Source organism: Pseudophryne corroboree, chromosome 5 (genome assembly GCF_028390025.1).
Source record: "Pseudophryne corroboree isolate aPseCor3 chromosome 5, aPseCor3.hap2, whole genome shotgun sequence".
NCBI lineage: Eukaryota > Metazoa > Chordata > Amphibia > Anura > Myobatrachidae > Pseudophryne > Pseudophryne corroboree.
In genome coordinates, this window is record NC_086448.1 from 10,180,987 (window position 1) to 10,200,198 (window position 19,212).

Sequence of the window (19,212 nt, forward strand, 5' to 3'; positions counted from 1 at the left end):
GATCGCCAGACCGATGAAAAAGCCGTGAGTAAAATTACTAAGTGCATAGCAAATTTACTTGGCGCAGTCGCAGTGCGGACATTGCGCATGCGCATTAAGCGGAAAATCGCTGCGATGCGAAGATTTTTACCGCGCGAACAACTCGGAATGAGGGCCCTAGACCAACCATATTTTAATGCTTTCTAACCTTAAGAATCTAAATTTATTGAGCTTTGATATGATTTTCTTTTTACTGCTTATTATTCCGATTACATCTGCATGTATGCCAATCAACAAAACATATTAAAACCTGCAGAGTACACTCAGAGACACGTAAATAGGACTAACGGTTTTGAATTGAAATAAACTTGAAGATGATTAAACCATGAGTTGATCCTTTGTGTATTGCCTCTTTAATGTGTTGAAGTTGTTTACCCTTTTAAGATTAAGAATGTTAGTTGTGGTTTTCTCCTGTCCTATAGTATTGCTTGGGGAAGAGTTTGTGGAGTCTTAGCTGATGCTAAGCAGTTTTAGTACCTCTCTGATCTGTTTCACCTTCCCACCTTCCCTATATCTCTTTTGTGTGGGTGAATTTACTGCAGTCGTTCAGCGTATTCAAATGCAAACTACAGTACAAGCAACAAGAAAGTGGAATACAGAAGTCATGGTACAATGGGCCTAATTCAGACCTGATCGGTGCTGTGCGTTTTTGCACAGCAGCCGATCAGGTCTGAATTGTGCATGCGGCAGCGCCGCAGTGCGACGGTGCATGCCAGACAGCCGACGGCCATCTCAGCCCTGCAATCGCCTCTGCCTGATTTACAGGCAGAGGCGGTCGCTGGGCGGGAGGGGGCGGTCCGGTGGCGTAAGGCCGCCGTTTAGGGTACGTGGTCTGGGCAGCGCAGGTGTGCCCGGACCGTTGGGGGATCGGGCCGCAGCGGCTGCGTGACGTCACATGCAGCCACTGTGACCCTCACAGCAACGAGTTGCTCTTGCCAGCGCGTAGGATCTGGCACTGGCTGGGAGATACTCCTAAAGTACAAAAGCATCGCTGCTGTGCGATGCTTTTGTATTCGTACGGGGGGGGGGGGGGGGGCGGGCCTAACATGCGTGGCGGACTAGTCATGTGCTGGGCATCCTCCCGCATGTCTGTGTGACTGATCCTAGATGTGCTAAATTTAGCACGTCTACGATCAGTTCTGAATTAAGCCCTATGTCTGTAGTCACAGCATAATAAAATATGATTTAAACAGCCAACCCTTCTAGTACCTCATAAGAGGATTTGCATAGCTGAGTGGAGACTCTTGAAGTGCTCCATCCCTATTAGTAGCTGTTGAATCTTACTCAGCAGCCTCACGTATACAGGGCCCGCAGAGGAGATTGTAGTTTATAGTGAGAGCACAGACAGGGGAAGAGGGGAAGTGACCAGCAGCCGGCTCCGACTTCCTAATGCAGAGAACTCCACTTGGAGATCTACTTTATTCCAGCACACCATCCCTTCCTGAGACCATCCCAATCTCAGACTAGACCCCCCACCAGCTCACTTCCCAAAGGCTGAAATCAGGGTCAGACTGGCTCAGAGTGGGACAGGGGAAAACCATGGTGGGTCACATTGGTTGGGGTCGACTTCTCTACCCTTAAAGATCTGGTTCTAGATCGTGCACTCATATAATACATTGTTTCTCCCCCAGTTGGCCAGTAATTTGGGAGAGCGGGGACCATGGACTGGTGGCTGACCCGAGTCCCTAACGCTGCATTCCCTGATATACCCCAGGCCAACACTGGCTGTAACAAAGAGAACCCTACTTTGCGACAGTGCCAGGCTTTCTGGATAGCTCAGGTGTGCCTGTGAGGGAGAAACGGAACGGTGGGAGATACACCATCTCAGTGTGGCGTTTTACTGAGTGGGAGAGACAGAGAATGAGTGCTGACGAGTCCTATTTCCAGGATGGGCCCAATTGCTTAGCAGGCTATTTGGTAAACAATGTCCTGGGTGTGGGGCCCCCTCTGTCTCAGGGTCCCATAGCAACAGCATCCCCTGCACCCAGTATATCTAGGCCCAATGGTAAAAAAGCATCCAGTGAGCTTGCAATCTATAATCCCTCAGATAATAGTGCATCCCCAGTTCATTTATATTCCCTACTACCGAATTGTCTTTATATATCTATCCTTCTCGCAGGACCTGGCACAAAAAGCAATGCACAACTTAGATGTTACGCCACGGGTAGCAATTTCCAGACTAAAGTACTTTTTTCTGAATTTAGCCACTGATCATAATAAACAAGTGATACACAACAGAAACATTCCCTGCAGATAACATCCAATACCGTACCTCATGTAAGGGGTGGTGAGTATTCAGTATAAACTTTCTCGTAGTTATAATAAGTTCCTGTAACTTTGGATCCTCATAGTCAAAGTGTTCCCCCATCAGCGCGTAGCTGGTGACGTTTGCTACAGCGCAGGCCAGTAGGTTAACAGGGTTGAAGGGCTTCCCTATAAAATAAATATTATGCATTATTATTGTCTCGGGAACAAAGGCAAAATGCTAGTAACTTTGTCATTCATACCCGCCCACTCTCCCAGAAGTATTGTAGCGGGAAACTCACAAACTTGGGGGAAAGTCTCTCGGCTCCCAGTAAAGTGTCAAATACCCAACATATCGCCCAGTTCATGGTCGGCCCACCTACTGGGAGCTGAGATACTATGATTTGCAATTTACTTGCTTTATTCCTTTGCTGCTGTACCAATGACGCGTTTCGCTATGACTCCTGTAATTGCTGCTCCACTCCAGTGTAGAAGAGTAGATAATGATGTGTCATGCCCCGCCCCCATCCCTCTTACATACAGCTGGTAATACCAGCAAACCATCTGATGATTCACCTGCCTCCTCCTCTCCTGGGCTGATACTTGCCAAAGTCATAAAGAATGTTGCAAATTGTACAAACCATGCTTCAATACAGGGTGGAAATAAGTGTATTATGTGTGCATGCAGGGTAAATACTGGCAGCTTCTGCATGTAGGTCACAAATGCATGGCAGAGTAATTCTTAGAAAACAGAAAGGGGGTGCTTTTTCCTCCCTGGTATCCCTCTGCACACCAAGTAGTACTTGCAACAATACATGAAAACTATATGGTAATAGAAATTCAGAGATATTTGTTGCATATATTTGCAAATACATGGTGAGCTGCCGAGCCCCTCTACAGCTTTTCTGATTACTGGCAGTCCTTACACTGCATGATAACAGTACCCACTTAGGGCCATGCTAGACCCAACAAATCCACAGGTCACATGTCTGAAAGATGCATTTCTGGAAAAATAGATGCCTGACGATAGCAGAGTCTCACGGGCCCTGGTGCACCGAGAGAGGCTTTTTGGCGCAACTGCACAATTATGTATGAGGACACATCTGTAGATCAAAATTAAGTGGCAAAAATGTGGAGATTTTATGGGTGCAGAGATTAATTATTAAAGTAGACCGTGTTAGAATAGAAGTTAGAGTAAGTGAGGATTGGCAAAAAAGCAATTAATATACAGGACTTTCAAGGTTCTAATCACAAAATGACATTGGTACAGATATACCTTCAGATATTTGAGAAAAACACGAAGAACTGGTTGCAAGTGAATTGCTAAGTTCTTGTAGTCTCCAAACAGGGAATTCAGTGTAGAGTGGCCAGGTTATAGAGACAGCAGCTGTTTGCCATGGAGAGTTAGTGAACTCACATTTGTTGCTTCAAAGCAGTCCTTCTGTAGTAGTGTTTTTGGAATGTTCTCCGTAAGGTTTCCTTTGGTCTAACTCCGGTCTAACTCCAATATTGATTGGAAAACCTTATAACACTTTAAAACTAAACACTAAAAATACTGAACGCCGTAGCAGCCATAATGGCATAGCTGCCTCACCGATACACAATATTACACAGTTTCCAGACTATCTATAATGATACATTACCAGTCTCTGACACATAATAATGGTTATGGGCACCTGTGCCACATTCTATGGTGTTCATGGAAACTGGGTAAATCGCGCTGGTGGTAATCTCTTGGATTTATTACTTTCAGACAATTGCAGTGACTTTATACACTTTATGTGCAGGTAATCAGCAGGATATAAGACCCTCACCTCCTGTCTGTGACACAGCTTGGATGAGACTCTGGGACTCCTCCAACACCCGTTTTTCCATGACCGTCTTCCCCATCCCAAAATTCCTGAGTGAGGCTATTGTGAATCTGCGCAGCTGGCGCCACCTCTCCATATGAGGTGTGCTTAAACCTACAGAGAGACAGAGAGGTCACATGATCAGTGCAGGTAACTGTGCAAATTTAGTGCCAACAACAGGAACAGTGAGAAAACCAGGCTGGTTATTAGCTGACAGAGCGGATATCCCAGGGCTTCCTGCAGCTTAACACGGCCAACACTGAACGTATTTCCATGTCTCTTACTATATTTCTGTTGATAACATCATCCTCCCTTCTGTCCCCCAAGTTCCATGCTCTGGTGTCACCCTCAGCTGTTCTCTCATTCACTCCCCAGTCAGAGATTGATTCTTCCACCTATGGAACATAGCTAGACATATCACATCTGGCCCCTCCTTGCTGGGCCGGGAAGCGGGGTGCCGTGCGTCCCTTGGGCCAGTACAATTCTGCAGCACTAGAGCAGCTGCTGCACTTTGTATGGATATTCCTGACAGCCAGGAAGGTTCCTCTGCCTCCCGGCTGTTAGTATCTGTCTGCTGTGTCTGGCATCTAGCATGAGAATGGGCCGACCTGGCAGATACAGACAGGGCTCCCATCTGGGGGGGTACAGAGGGTACACCTGTATGGGGCCCGGGCAGATAATGCGGGCCCTGTAGCTCCAATGATCCTGACTACAAATAGCTTCTGTGAAGCAGTGAATTGGGATCAATTGTGCCTGCGGGATCGGGTTGGGGTCCTGACAGTTGGGATCCTGGCAGTTGAAATACTGATGCTGAAATCCCAACACAACTTGGAATACCGGCACTGGCATCCCGACATTTATCACTATCCCGGTAATGGGATCCTGACCGGTGCATTCACAGCTGCCAGAGAGGAAAGCTACAAGTGTGTGTTTATGGGGGGGGGCGTGTTTAGGCTGAGGAAAGGGGGGGTTTGGAATAAGCTTCGGGGGAGAGGGTTAGGGTTAGGCTTTGTGGAAGGGGGGGGGGGTCAGGGTTAGGCACCCCTGGGGTGGATTAGGTTCAGGCTGGCTTAGGTTTATGCTGCTAGAAAGGTGGGTCAGGGGGTAAGGGATCAGGGTTAGCTTTTTAGTATAATCTGTTTTATTAGTTTAGAGAAGAACAATTGAACAGTTGAGATAAAACGGGAAGAACAATCAATATTCCATTGAACACAAGTGTGCAATCAAAAATGAGATTTCCGGCATAAGAACAAGGTATAAACAATCATCGGTAATACAACTATAAAGGGAATACTGATAAGAAAGGAGATAGGAAAACGGAGACGGTGAAAAAAGAGAAAAGTAGGAGAGAAGAAGGGGAGTAGGGAGCAAGCAGTGATTGCTACGGAGTTCCAGACAGGGAGGAGGCAAGATGGGTTCTGTAATCAGGTGTATCTTTAAAGGCCAACCAGTTGTACCAAGTAGCGGTAAAATTAGAGGAGGGTGATTTCATAAAGGACGATAAGTCACCCATTAGCATATAGTGATCAATCCTCTAAAACCAACGAGAGATAGGAGAGCAGAAGCTGGTTCTCCAATAGCAGGGTATTATCGCTTTTGCGGCGTTCATCAAATGTCCATGAAGCGAAGTCTTATATACTGAGATTGATATCGCCATCAGGTTAAACATCCAGAATTTAGGCATATTGGGCAGTGTAAGGCCAGTAATTTTTTTACAAATGTCCCGTATTGCTAACCAAAAACTCCTCAAGACCAGACAACCCCACCATATGTGAAGAGGAGTGCCCAATCCCTGATTACACCTCCAGCAAGTAGAAGGTAAGCTTGGACATATCTGGTGAATTTGCAATGGGCATCTATACCATCTAGCAAAAAAATTGTATTGAGTAGCTAACACTTGAAGGGAGGATGAGCTAGCAAAGGTGTGATTAAAAATACAGGTCCACTGATCTTCAGTCAAGTCTTTATGTAACTCACCTTGCCACACCAAGATCAGCATTCATAACAGTGAGACACAAACTGTACAACTGTGAGATTAAATGTCTAGGAGGGTTAGCAGCCAAGCAAAAAGATTCAAATTTAGTGGGGGTGCACAATGAGGCGTGTTTCCCAAAAGAGTAAGTGAAGTGCCTAGCCTGCAGATTAAACCAAAAGGAATTAGACGGAAGATCACATTTCCGTTGAAGATCCTCAAAGGAGCTAATGCCAGAAATTGTAACTAAGTGGCAAATACAGGATATACCCGTGTTCAACCAGGAGGACAATTTAGATGGCAGCATGCCCAGAGGAAAATCAGGGTTATTGAACAGGGGTGTAAACAAGGGGATCCCAGATTTAAAATCTGAGAGGTTCTAATATTTTTGCCAGCATTGGAGTGTGGGACTCAGAGTGGGGTGAGTGAAGTGAGGACATTTAAACATCCACGGGAGAACGTTTGACAAAACAAGAGCTGCGTGACTCACAATGAGCGCCCATTTTTTTATAACGTGAGGTCTGGACATCTCAACAATCCTAGCAAGATGAGTGGCATGATAGTATGCTAGGAAATATAGCAACTGAAGGCCGCCTCGAGTTCGGCTTCAAATTAGAGTGGCTTGAGATATTCGGGGTCCAAGTGATCCCCAAATAAAGTGACATCCCATGCTCTGTAAATCCCTAAAGAAGGAAGAAGGTATAATAATTGGCAGAGCTTGGAGTAAGTACAAAACCTTGGGGAAGATACTCATCTTGATAACGTTCAATCTACCCAACCAGGACAGCTTCAATAAGGACCAATTTTGAAAGTCCGCCCTAAGTTGTTTCAGGAGGGGAAGGAAATTAAGTTTAAACAGGCTATCAGTATTAGGAGACAATAGGATCTCTAAGTATTTAAGCTGAGTTGGATTCCAGAGGAATGGAAACAAGCCTTTAAGACTATTCACTATAGAGAGAAGTGTCGAGATATTCATTGCTACAGATTTTGAGTAATTCATTTTAAAATGAGAGACATGATTAAATCTGTTGAATTCATGCATAAGGGCAGAGAGAGATGTCACCAGGGCAGTTATAGTGGCAAGAAGATCGTCGGCAAATAAAGCCAACTTATGTTCAGAGTCACAAATCTGTAGACCCTTAATATTACCATCCGAGTGGATCACCCTCCCACTGCCTCCATGCATAAAACAAAAATAAGGGGAGATAGAGGGTAGCCCTGACGCGTACCATTCTGAATCACAAATAGGCCCAATAAAGCCCCAATGCCAGTTAATCCTATCGAAGGCCTTCTCCACATCTGTAGACAGAAGAATCATAGCCTCACCATTACGCACGGCATGATGGATAAGGGCGATCATTTTTGTGGTATTATCCTTGGCCTCCCTTTCCCTCACAAATCTTACCTGGTCCCCGTGGATTAAAGTCGGCAGGAGATGAGTCAACCTATTAGCTAGCATTTTAGCATAAAGTTTGATGTCATTATTTAATAAATAGATAGGTCGATAACTGGAGCAGTAAGTGGGGTCCTTCCCCTCTTTAAGGATTATAGAAATATGCGCCTCCAGAGATTGGGGGGGGAACACATTCTCAGCAGTTATTGCATTACATGCTTTTAAAAATAGTGGCATGAGGGATGACTGGAAAGATTTATAGTAACTCACTGGGAAACCATCCGGGCCCGGACGCTTCCCAAGTGGAGATAGCAGAAAGGGCAAGTTCCAATTCTTCAGTAGTGAAGGGCTTTCAAGAAACTCTACATCATCCCCTGACAAGTGAGGATAGTATACAGTAGAGAGATAGTAACTGCCTCAGAAGAAGAAAGATTATCAGCTGGAGATTGAGCTTTTCTTAAATTATAGAGATCCATGAAATAAGATTGAAATGCCGTCACTATTTGCGTAAAGGTGTGGACACTACGCCCTCCTGAATCTTGGACTGGTGAACATAAGACCTCTGATTCTGAGATTTCAGGGCCTTCGCTATCATAGAGCCAGGTTTATCTCCCCATTGATAGAATTTGTGGCAATATCTCTGTAAGTCAAATTTAGTTTTCTCAGGCATGAGTTTTTAAAGGCCAATCTCGCCTCAGTGAGATCACGCAACACCTGCTCATCAAACAACTGTTTGTGAGACCGTTCCAAAGATTACATACGGGCCAAGAGCTGCCTACGCTGAGCTTCTCTTTATTTTTGTAACTGGGATCCCGATTGGATACATTTACCCCTAACTACACATTTATGTGCCTCCCAGATCATAACAGCAGGCGTATCGGGCGAGTCATTAAGGGAGATGTAGTCAGTAATAGTCTGGAGTAGTCCATCCTTCAGTAAAGTAAAGTCTCGTTAAATCTCCATGTCAACAGTTTCACAAAAGCAGTAGGGAGACAAAATGAAGCAAATATAGGAGTGTGGTCCGACCAAGTAATCTGGCTATTATTATTATTATTATTATTATTATTATTATTCTTTATTTATATGGCGCCACAAGGGATCTGCAGCGCCCATTACACAGTACATAATCAAATGAGCAAACAAGAAAACAGCACTTACAGTACAAGACAATATAGGACAGGTATGGAAAACCCGGGGTCAGGTGCCATCAAAGGGAGTATGGAGTATAAGATAGTGTAAGTAAGAAAAGGAAAGGCACATGAGGAAAGAAGTCCCTGCTCTTGTGAGCTTACAATCTAAAAGGTGAGGGGCTAACTGACCGGAGTGACACAGAAGGGGTAGACAGTGAGCACAGACAAGAGGGTTAGGAGGAGAGTTGGCTGGGTTTGGTGAAGAAGTGGGTCTTGAGAGCCCGTTTGAAGTTTTTAGAGAGGTGTAGAGTCAGATGGGGAGAGGTAGAGCATTCCAGAGATAGGGAACAGCACGTGCAAAATCTTGTAGGTAGGAGTGGGAGGGGTAATCAGTTGGCAGGAGAGATGGCGTGCATTAGCAGAGTGAAGAGTACGGGTGGGACTGTAAAGAGAGATAAGGTCAGAGATGTAAGAGGGAGAAGAGTGGGTGAGGGCTTTGTAGGTGAGTGTGAGAAGCTGAATTGGATTCTATATGGGAAGGGTAGCCAGTGAAGGTCCTGCAAGAGAGGGGAGGTGGATGTAGTATGTTTGGTGAGGAAGATGAGACGGGCATCAGCATTGAGGAGAGATTGAAGTGGAGAGAGGCATTTTTGAGAGAGGCCAGATAGGAGGAGATTGCAGTAGTCCAATCTCTAGATGACCAGTGAGTGGATGAGGGTCTTAGTAGCATCCTGGGTGAGAAAGGGTCTGATCCTGGAGATGTTTTTGAGATGGAAATGGCAGGTTTTTGAGAGGTACTGAATGTGTGGTTTGAAGGAGAGGGAGGAGTCAAGGATTACTCCAAGAAATTGCACTTGGGGGCTAGAGGAGATAGTTGTGCCATCAATGGATAATGAAATTGTGGGAGGTGAGGTTATACGGTTGGGAGGGAAGATGATCAGCTCAGTCTTGGACATGTTAAGTTTAAGAAAGCGCTGGGACATCCAGGAGGAGATAGCAGAAAGACAGTTGGAGATACAAGTGAGGAGAGCAGGTGAGAGGTCAGGGGAGGAAAGGTAGATTTGAGTATCGTCAGCATAGAGATGATATTTTAAGTCAAAAGAGCTAATGACCTCACCTAATGAGGATGTGTAGAGAGAGAAAAGTAGAGGCCCAAGAACAGAACCTTGGGGGACACCTACTGGTAGAGGTAGTGGGGAGGAGGTGGAGTCATGAGAGGAGACAGAGAAGGAACAGTCAGAAAGGTAGGAGGACAGCCAGGAGAGAGCAGTATCACGCAAACCAAGGAAGTAAAGGATTTGCAGGAGGAGAGGGTGGTCTACAGTGTCAAAAGCGGCAGAGTGGTCAAGGAGAATAAGCAGAGAGTAGTGGCCCCTGGATTTAGCAGCAATGAGGTCATTGCAGACCTTTGTGAAGGCAGTTTCAGTGAAGTGCTGAGGACGGAAACCAGTCTGGAAAGGGTCAAGCAGTGAGTGGGAAGAAAGAAAGACAGTGAGGCGGTTGTAGACAATACGCTCAAGGAGTTTGGAGGCAACAGGGAGAAGAGAGATGGGTTGGTAGTTGGAGAGATTGGTTGGATCAAGGGTAGGCTTTTAAGAATAGGGGAGACAAGTGCATGCTTAAAGGTAGAAGGGACAGTGCCTGATGAGACTGTCAGGGAAGAACTGTGATTGTTTATAGTCTACTAAAAAATGGTCATGATGAGAGGAAGTAGCATGTGGGGTAGAGAAAAAGGTATAGTCCTTGACCATGAAGTGGTGTATCTCCAGAGGTCGACTAACTGACTATCATGTAGAAGCTGATGTACCCTACGATGGTCTCTTGAAGAAGCAAGCAGAGGCCTAGAAGAACAGGCAAGTGAGGGGTCTAGTGTCCAGTTCAAGTCTCCCCCTAATATTAAACAACCTTCTCTTAAAGGCTCTAAGAGTCACAGAACTTTAGTCATGAACTTCCTTTGATGTTGCTTGGCGAATAGACAATAACCATGGTATATACATGGTCAAAGACCTTACATTTTAAAACCTGGCATCTTCCAGTCATTAAAACATGATGAGATACATCCGAAATAACCAGACAGCGAGAGAGGAGTATAGCCACACCCAATGATTTACCAAGGGGGTTATCACTACAGAACCGGTGAGGGTAATTATGATTTCTAAGGGGAGGGGCAGCATCCTGTTTGAAATGTGTCTCCTGTACAAAAGCCACGTCAACCCTTTCCGAGTAAAGTTCCCTCATAAGGGTGGAACATTTTTCAGGGATGTTTAAGCCTTTGACATTATAAGAGCATAATTTCAACGCCCTCGCTTTTAAAGAGGCCATGATAAATTTGAGAGGATGCGCGGGAGAAGTACAGGAGAACCCATCAGGAGACACATCAATAAATGGAGAACCAACCCCACAAAGGAGCCACAACAGATAAGTAAGCGTGGGAAGGGGAACAGAAAAAAAAGGAAAGGAAGAAAGACACAGGGGTAAATTTACTAAGGTGGGAGATTTTTAGAACTGGTGATGTTGCCCATAGCAACCAATCAGATTGTATCTATTATCTTCTAGAAGCAGCTAGACAAATGTTAAGTTGAATCTGATTGGTTGCTATGGGCAACATCACCAGTTCTAAAAAACTCCCACCTTAGTAAATTTACCCCACAGATGAGAGAAAAAAGTAGAAAGAAGCAGAGTCCAAACAAGCATAAAAAAGAACAACAAGAGTCAAAATGAATAGAAAGAGCAAATGTCCGCTATTGGATAGCATGGGTAAAGCGTGTTCACCCATGAACCAATAAAAATATGCGGACCGACCCAACTGGGGTAGGGCAACTGCGACCATCACGGAGGGGCTCTAAAGTAGTGTACATAATATATTAAAAACATAATATTAGCAAAATCTTGCAAAAAGAAGATTAGTACAGAACGTCCTCCTGAAGCTAAACAAATATACAGAGATCAATATGCAAATATAGGCATGTCAATACAAATTCAATACGACGGTGAGGAGAGTATCAGCAATAGTGATGTGCACCGGACATTTTTTTGGTTTTGGTTTTGGATTCGGTTCTGCGGCTGTGTTTTGGATTTGGACACGTTTTGGCAAAACCTCCCTGAAAATTTTTTGTCGGATTAAGGTGTGTTTTGGATTCGGGTGTTTTTTTTACAAAAACCCCTCAAAAACAGCTTAAATCATAGAATTTGGGGGTCATTTTGATCCCATAGTATTACTAACCTCAATAACCATAATTTCCACTCATTTCCAGTCTATTCTGAACACCTCACACCTCACAATATTATTTTTAGTCCTAAAATTTGCACCGAGGTTGCTGGATGACTAAGCTAAGCGACCCAAGTGGCCGACACAAACACCTGGCCCATCTAGGAGTGGCACTGCAGTGTCAGACAGGATGGCACTTAAAAAAATAGTCCCCAAACAGCACATGATGCAAAGAAAAAAAAGGTGCACCAAGGTCGCTGTGTGACTAAGCTAAGCGACCCAAGTGGCCGACACAAACACCTGGCCCATCTAGGAGTGTGCAAAACTGCATATATTATCTACTGGTGGCCAGCAAACTGTGCAAAACTGAAATGCACCACAGGTATGGATGGATAGTATACTTGACGACACAGAGGTAGGTAGAGCAGTGGCCTACTGTACCGTACTGCTATATATTATATACTGTGGTCAGCAAACTGTGCAAAACTGAAATGCACCACAGGTATGGATGGATGGATAGTATACTTGACGACACAGAGGTAGGTAGAGCAGTGGCCTACTGTACCGTACTGCTATATATTATATACTGGTGGTCAGCAAACTGTGCAAAACTGAAATGCACCACAGGTATGGATGGATAGTATACTTGACGACACAGAGGTAGGTAGAGCAGTGGCCTACTGTACCGTACTGCTATATATTATATACTGGTGGTCAGCAAACTGTGCAAAAATGAAATGCACCACAGGTATGGATGGATAGTATACTTGACGACACAGAGGTAGGTAGAGCAGTGGCCTACTGTACCGTACTGCTATATATTATATACTGGTGGTCAGCAAACTGTGCAAAACTGCAATGCACCACAGGTATGGATGGATAGTATACTTGACGACACAGAGTTAGGTAGAGCAGTGGCCTACTGTACAGTACTGCTATATATTTATATACTGGTGGTCAGCAAACTGTGCAAAACTGAAATGCACCACAGGTATGGATGGATAGTATACTTGACGACACAGAGGTAGGTAGAGCAGTGGCCTACTGTACCGTACTGCTATATATTATATACTGTTGGTCAGCAAAATTATGCACTGTACTCCTACTATATATACTACAATGCAGCACAGATATGGAGCATTTTTCAGTCAGAGAACGTATAATACTGGTGGTCACTGGTCAGCAAAACTCTGCACTGTACTCCTCATATATAATACTGCTGGTCCCCAGTCCCCACAATAAAGCAGTGTGAGCACAGATATTTGCAGCACACTGAGCACAGATATGGAGCGTTTTTCAGGCAGAGAACGTATAATACTGGTGGTCACTGGTCAGCAAAACTCTGCACTGTACTCCTCCTATATAATACTGGTGGTCCGGTATCCGTTCAGATGGTTGACCATGTTATGGTCGACAGTCATTAGGTCGACCACTATTCGTCGGCATTGACATGGTCGACATGGACACATGGTCGACACATGAAAAGGTCGACATGAGTTTTGTAACTTTTTTTTCTTTTGGGGAACTTTTCCATACTTTACGATCCACGTGGACTACGATTGGAACGGTAATCTGTGCCGAGCGAAGCGGTAGCGGAGCGAAGGCACCATGCCCGAAGCATGGCGAGCGAAGCGAGCCATGCGAGGGGACGCGGTGCACTAATTGGGGTTCCCAGTCACTTTACGCAAAAAACGACACCAAAAAAAGTAAAAAAAACTCATGTCGACCTTTTCATGTGTCAACCTTCCATGTGTCGACCATTTTCATGTGTTGACCATGTGTCCATGTCGACCATGTCAATATCGACCAATAGTGGTCGACCTAATGACTGTCGACCATAACATGGTCGACCATTCATACCGGAACCGGTGGTCCCCAGTCCCCACAATAAAGCAGTGTGAGCACAGATATTTGCAGCACACTGAGCACAGATATGGAGCGTTTTTCAGGCAGAGAACGTATAATACTGGTGGTCACTGGTCAGCAAAACTCTGCACTGTATTCCTCCTATATAATACTGCTGGTCCCCAGTCCCCACAATAAAGCAATTAGCACACTGAGCACAGATATTTGCAGCACACTGAGCACAGATATGGAGCGTTTTTCAGGCAGAGAACGTAGATACTTGCAGCACACTGAGCACAGATATTTGCAGCACACTGAGCACAGATATGGAGCGTTTTCAGGCAGAGAACGTAGATATTTGCACTTGCAGCACACTGAGCACAGATATTTGCAGCACACTGAGCACAGATATTTGCAGCACACTGAGCACAGATATTTGCAGCCCCCTGAACATAGAAACTGAGAGGACGCCAGACACGTCCTTTCACTATCATTTCCAATGCACGAGTGAAAAATGGCAGCGACGCGCGGCTCCTTATATAGAATACAAATCTCGCGAGAATCCGACAGCGGGATGATGACGTTCGGGCGCGCTCGGGTTAACCGAGCAAGGCGGGAGGATCCGAGTTCCTCGGACCCGTGCAAAAAAAGGTGAAGTTCGGGCGGGTTCGGATTACAACGAACCAAACCCGCTCATCACTAATTAGCATATGGCAGAGATAGCTTAGGGAAACCTAATCGCCTAGTATGTTAAGAACATTTTCAAAGTTAAATCCAGAAAACACATAGGCTAACAGCTGGTAAAGTCCCAGTCCTAACAAAGTAAGTCCTAGATCAAGTATCAGGAAGGAATCCAGAAACGCTATATAGGTGAGTAATGTCTATCAAGTACCAGAAGCCCCTTGACCAGAGTGTGGAGAAGTCAGGCCCCTGTTGTGACTGCGAACAGGTATCCAAGGTGCCTGCACTGCATGAGGCGTGGTAGGGTCCAATCTAGTATGTATTTGTATCCAATCTGGGAGCGACGGTGTGGCGATGGAAAGGGCAGAACAGAATCGTTCCAAGTCATCTGGAGACTGAAATTACGACCATCATGGGAGGCTTCAATGCTCATAGGGAAGCCCCAACGAAAGCATATGTTCTTATGTTTTAAGGCATCCGTGAGCGGTTTGAGTTACCATCTCTGTTGTGTTGAAGAATATTCCAGTCAGGGAAAATTTGGATTTTGGAACCACAAAATTCAATCCCGTCTAACTTCCTCACTTTCGTCAGAGTATCTTCTTTGACATGGTAGTAATGGAGACGGCAAAAAATATATCTGGGAGCCTCAGAGTGCAGGGCTTTTGGGCGAAGCGTGTGGTGTGCGTGATCATAGAGAATGACATTGTCCGGTTATGCATCAGTAATCTTATTGAATACATTGGTGAGTGCGTCCACGATACCCGGCCCTTGTACATCGAGGCCACGAAACCAAAGATTGTTGTCCAAGTCATCCAGACAACTCTGGAGTGTTTTGAGCTGTTGAGCATGTGCAGAAACAGAATCTCCAAGCTGTCGCTGGCAAGAGTCCAACTCACCGAGGTGGTCTTCAATGTCAGGCACACAATTAGTAATTTCGGATAAATCGGCCTGAAGTGCAGATATCTGGACCTTGATCAGATTTCGTAGGAAGATCCTTTTTGGTAGGAAGGGACCTTAGATGCTTTAAAATGTCGGCCATGGTAGGTTCCGGAGAGGCATTGGACCCACTCAGGGGCGATGATGCCATGATGTTTGCAGTATCAGCGGGAGAGGAATCAGGAATGGAACAATTATTGTCACTCAGTGTATCGGTTCCAGGGACAAGATAAAAGAGCAAATTAGACTGAGAGGCGTAGATCCGGATAACTTGATGCGAGACGTCCGCCCACTTTTCTGGTTCTTCCCATCAAAAACAAAATGTCCACATACTGTACGTACTAAAATACAGCAGGACTAGTAGCAGGAGAAGCTAGAAACTAGGGATGTGCACTTGAAATTTTTCGGGTTTTGTGTTTTGGTTTTGGGTTCGGTTCCGCGGCCGTGTTTTGGGTTCGACCGCGTTTTGGCAAAACCTCACTGAATTTTTTTTGTCGGATTCGGGTGTGTTTTGGATTCGGGTGTTTTTTTCAAAAAACCCTAAAAAACAGCTTAAATCATAGAATTTGGGGGTCATTTTGATCCCAAAGTATTATTAACCTCAAAAACCATAATTTCCACTCATTTTAAGTCTATTCTGAATACCTCACACCTCACAATATTATTTTTAGTCCTAAAATTTGCACCGAGGTCGCTGGATGACTAAGCTAAGCGACCCTAGTGGCCGACACAAACACCTAGCCCATCTAGGAGTGGCACTGCAGTGTCACGCAGGATGGCCCTTCCAAAAAACACTCCCCAAACAGCACATGACGCAAAGAAGAAAAAAAGAGGCGCAATGAGGTAGCTGTGTGAGTAAGCTAAGCGACCCTAGTGGCCGACACAAACACCTGGCCCATCTAGGAGTGGCACTGCAGTGTCACGCAGGATGGCCCTTCCAAAAAACACTCCCCAAACAGCACATGACGCAAAGAAGAAAAAAAGAGGCGCAATGAGGTAGCTGTGTGAGTAAGATAAGCGACCCTAGTGGCCGACACAAACACCTGGCCCATCTAGTAGTGACACTGCAGTGTCACGCAGGATGGCCCTTCCAAAAAACACTCCCCAAACAGCACATGACGCAAAGAAGAAAAAAAGAGGCGCAATGAGGTAGCTGTGTGAGTAAGCTAAGCGACCCTAGTGGCCGACACAAACACCTGGCCCATCTAGGAGTGGCACTGCAGTGTCACGCAGGATGGCCCTTCCAAAAAACACTCCCCAAACAGCACATGACGCAAAGAAGAAAAAAAGAGGCGCAATGAGGTAGCTGTGTGAGTAAGCTAAGCGACCCTAGTGGCCGACACAAACACCTGGCCCATCTAGGAGTGGCACTGCAGTGTCACGCAGGATGGCCCTTCCAAAAAACACTCCCCAAACAGCACATGACGCAAATAAAAATGAAAGAAAAAAGAGGTGCAAGATGGAATTGTCCTTGGGCCCTCCCACCCACCCTTATGTTGTATAAACAGGACATGCACACTTTAACCAACCCATCATTTCAGTGACAGGGTCTGCCACACGACTGTGACTGAAATGACGGGTTGGTTTGGACCCCCACCGAAAAAGAAGCAATTAATCTCTCCTTGCACAAACTGGCTCTACAGAGGCAAGATGTCCACCTCATCATCATCCTCCGATATATCACCGTGTACATCCCGCTCCTCACAGATTATCAATTCGTCCCCACTGGAATCCACCATCTCAGCTCCCTGTGTACTTTGTGGAGGCAATTGCTACAGCCGTGGACTACCGTACTGTGTCTGCTGCTAATATAGACTGGATGATAAGGAGATGAAATCAATATATATATATATATATATATATATATATATATAATATCACTAGTACTGCAGCCGGACAGGTATATATATTTATTATGTAATGACTGATGACGGACCTGCTGGACACTGTCAGCTCAGCAGCACCGCAGACTGCTACAGTAAGCTACTATAGTAGTATGTATAAAGAAGAAAGAAAAAAAAAACCACGGGTAGGTGGTATACAATTATGGATGGACGAGCGACTGCCGACACAGAGGTAGCTACAGCCGTGGACTACCGTACTGTGTCTGCTGCTAATATAGACTGGATGATAAGGAGATGAAATCAATATATATATATATATATATATATATATAATATCACTAGTACTGCAGCCGGACAGGTATATATATTTATTATGTAATGACTGATGACGGACCTGCTGGACACTGTCAGCTCAGCAGCACCGCAGACTGCTACAGTAAGCTACTATAGTAGTATGTATAAAGAAGAAAGAAAAGAAAAAAAAACACGGGTAGGTGGTATACAATTATGGATGGACAAGCGACTGCCGACACAGAGGTAGCTACAGCCGTGGACTACCGTACTGTGTCTGCTGCTAATATAGACTGGATGATAAGGAGATGAAATCAATATATATATATATATATATATATATATGCAGCCGGACAGGTATATATATTTATTATGTAATGACTGATGACGGACCTGCTGGACACTGTCAGCTCAGCAGCACCGCAGACTGCTACAGTAAGCTACTATAGTAGTATGTATAAAGAAGAAAGAAAAAAAAAAACCACGGGTAGGTGGTATACAATTATGGATGGACGAGCAACTGCCGACACAGAGGTAGCTACAGCCGTGGACTACCGTACTGTGTCTGCTGCTAATATAGACTGGTATGATAATGAGATGAAATCAATATATATATATATATATAATATCACTAGTACTGCAGCCGGACAGGTATATATATTTATTATGTAATGACTGATGACGGACCTGCTGGACACAGTCAGCTCAGCAGCACCGCAGACTGCTACAGTAAGCTACTATAGTAGTATGTATAAAGAAGAAAGAAAAAAAAAAAAACCACGGGTAGGTGGTATACAATATTATATATATATTATATACAATTTTATATATATATATATATATATAGGTAGCAAACTGTGTAACAAACAGCGGCACTCAGAGACTGACACAGCGTGAATAAAGTGCTGGTGCTTTTAATTCATGGCTGGTAACTCCAACGTTTCGGGGCACGCAAGCCCCTTTTTCAAGGTGAGCCAAATACAAAGTGTGAAAACAGTGCAAAACATTAACCTTTATGGTGAGGAGGACCCACGTGTGGGAAGGTGTGCAGCGTCCTGGGGAGCCTGGAGCTTCCGCCCTGGATGTGGTGACGTGTCAATGCCCCGGTCACGTGACCTCCAGCGTGTCCCGGGCCGTCACGTTGCCTTGGCAACCAGACGCTCCTTGGTTGCCATGGATGCCTACGGCAAGTGCGGGTGCTGGGGTTGCGGAGGAAGCGTGACTTCAGGCTGAGGGTGATTGAGAGTGAAATGACAATTACATAAGATAGGAAGAAACTGTTACAGTGTGCTGTCGTAACATACAGCATAACAAAAACAGACATGATAAACTGGATTAAAAGATCACCTGGTAGTCTAGCACTAGCAATCTCATAATGGATCAAAGAGTCATTAATGATAAACACCTAAATTATACAATACTATACCAGTGAGAGAAATACATATTAAGCGGCACGCATAAGTCATAAAGTGTGAGGGCTGATGGGTCTGGTACATGATCAGAAATGTCAACAATACAACCGTCCCCATAGTCAAATGGTGGAGACAAGTGCTAATAGATATTACTCAGAAGACACTCCATTGGATTCTGTCGTTAAGACCTTTCGGCCTCACAGTATCCAATCTATACATCCACGTTGCTTCCCGTCTAAGTAGGGTGGCTGCTCTGTCTCCGCCTCTTGGATTAATGGGGATATGGTCAATAATTTGGAACTGTAAATCTTTCAACGTATGTTGCTTCTCGACATAGTGTCTGGCCACGGGTTGTTCCGATTTCTTG

At 44.9% G+C, this 19,212-nt stretch overlaps 1 protein-coding gene across 1 annotated transcript in view; it reads right to left on the bottom strand.

The window, feature by feature from the left end:
* LOC134927084 (cytochrome P450 2C20-like) overlaps positions 1-19,212 on the bottom strand; it is a 178,091-nt gene that overhangs the window by 92,967 nt on the left and 65,912 nt on the right. The window contains exons 4-5 of the mRNA XM_063921082.1: positions 4,098-4,247; positions 2,312-2,472 (exon numbers count right to left, since the gene is read on the bottom strand). Of these exons, the coding sequence (XP_063777152.1) occupies positions 2,312-2,472; positions 4,098-4,247 (311 nt within the window). The remainder of the gene's footprint in view (positions 1-2,311; positions 2,473-4,097; positions 4,248-19,212) is intronic.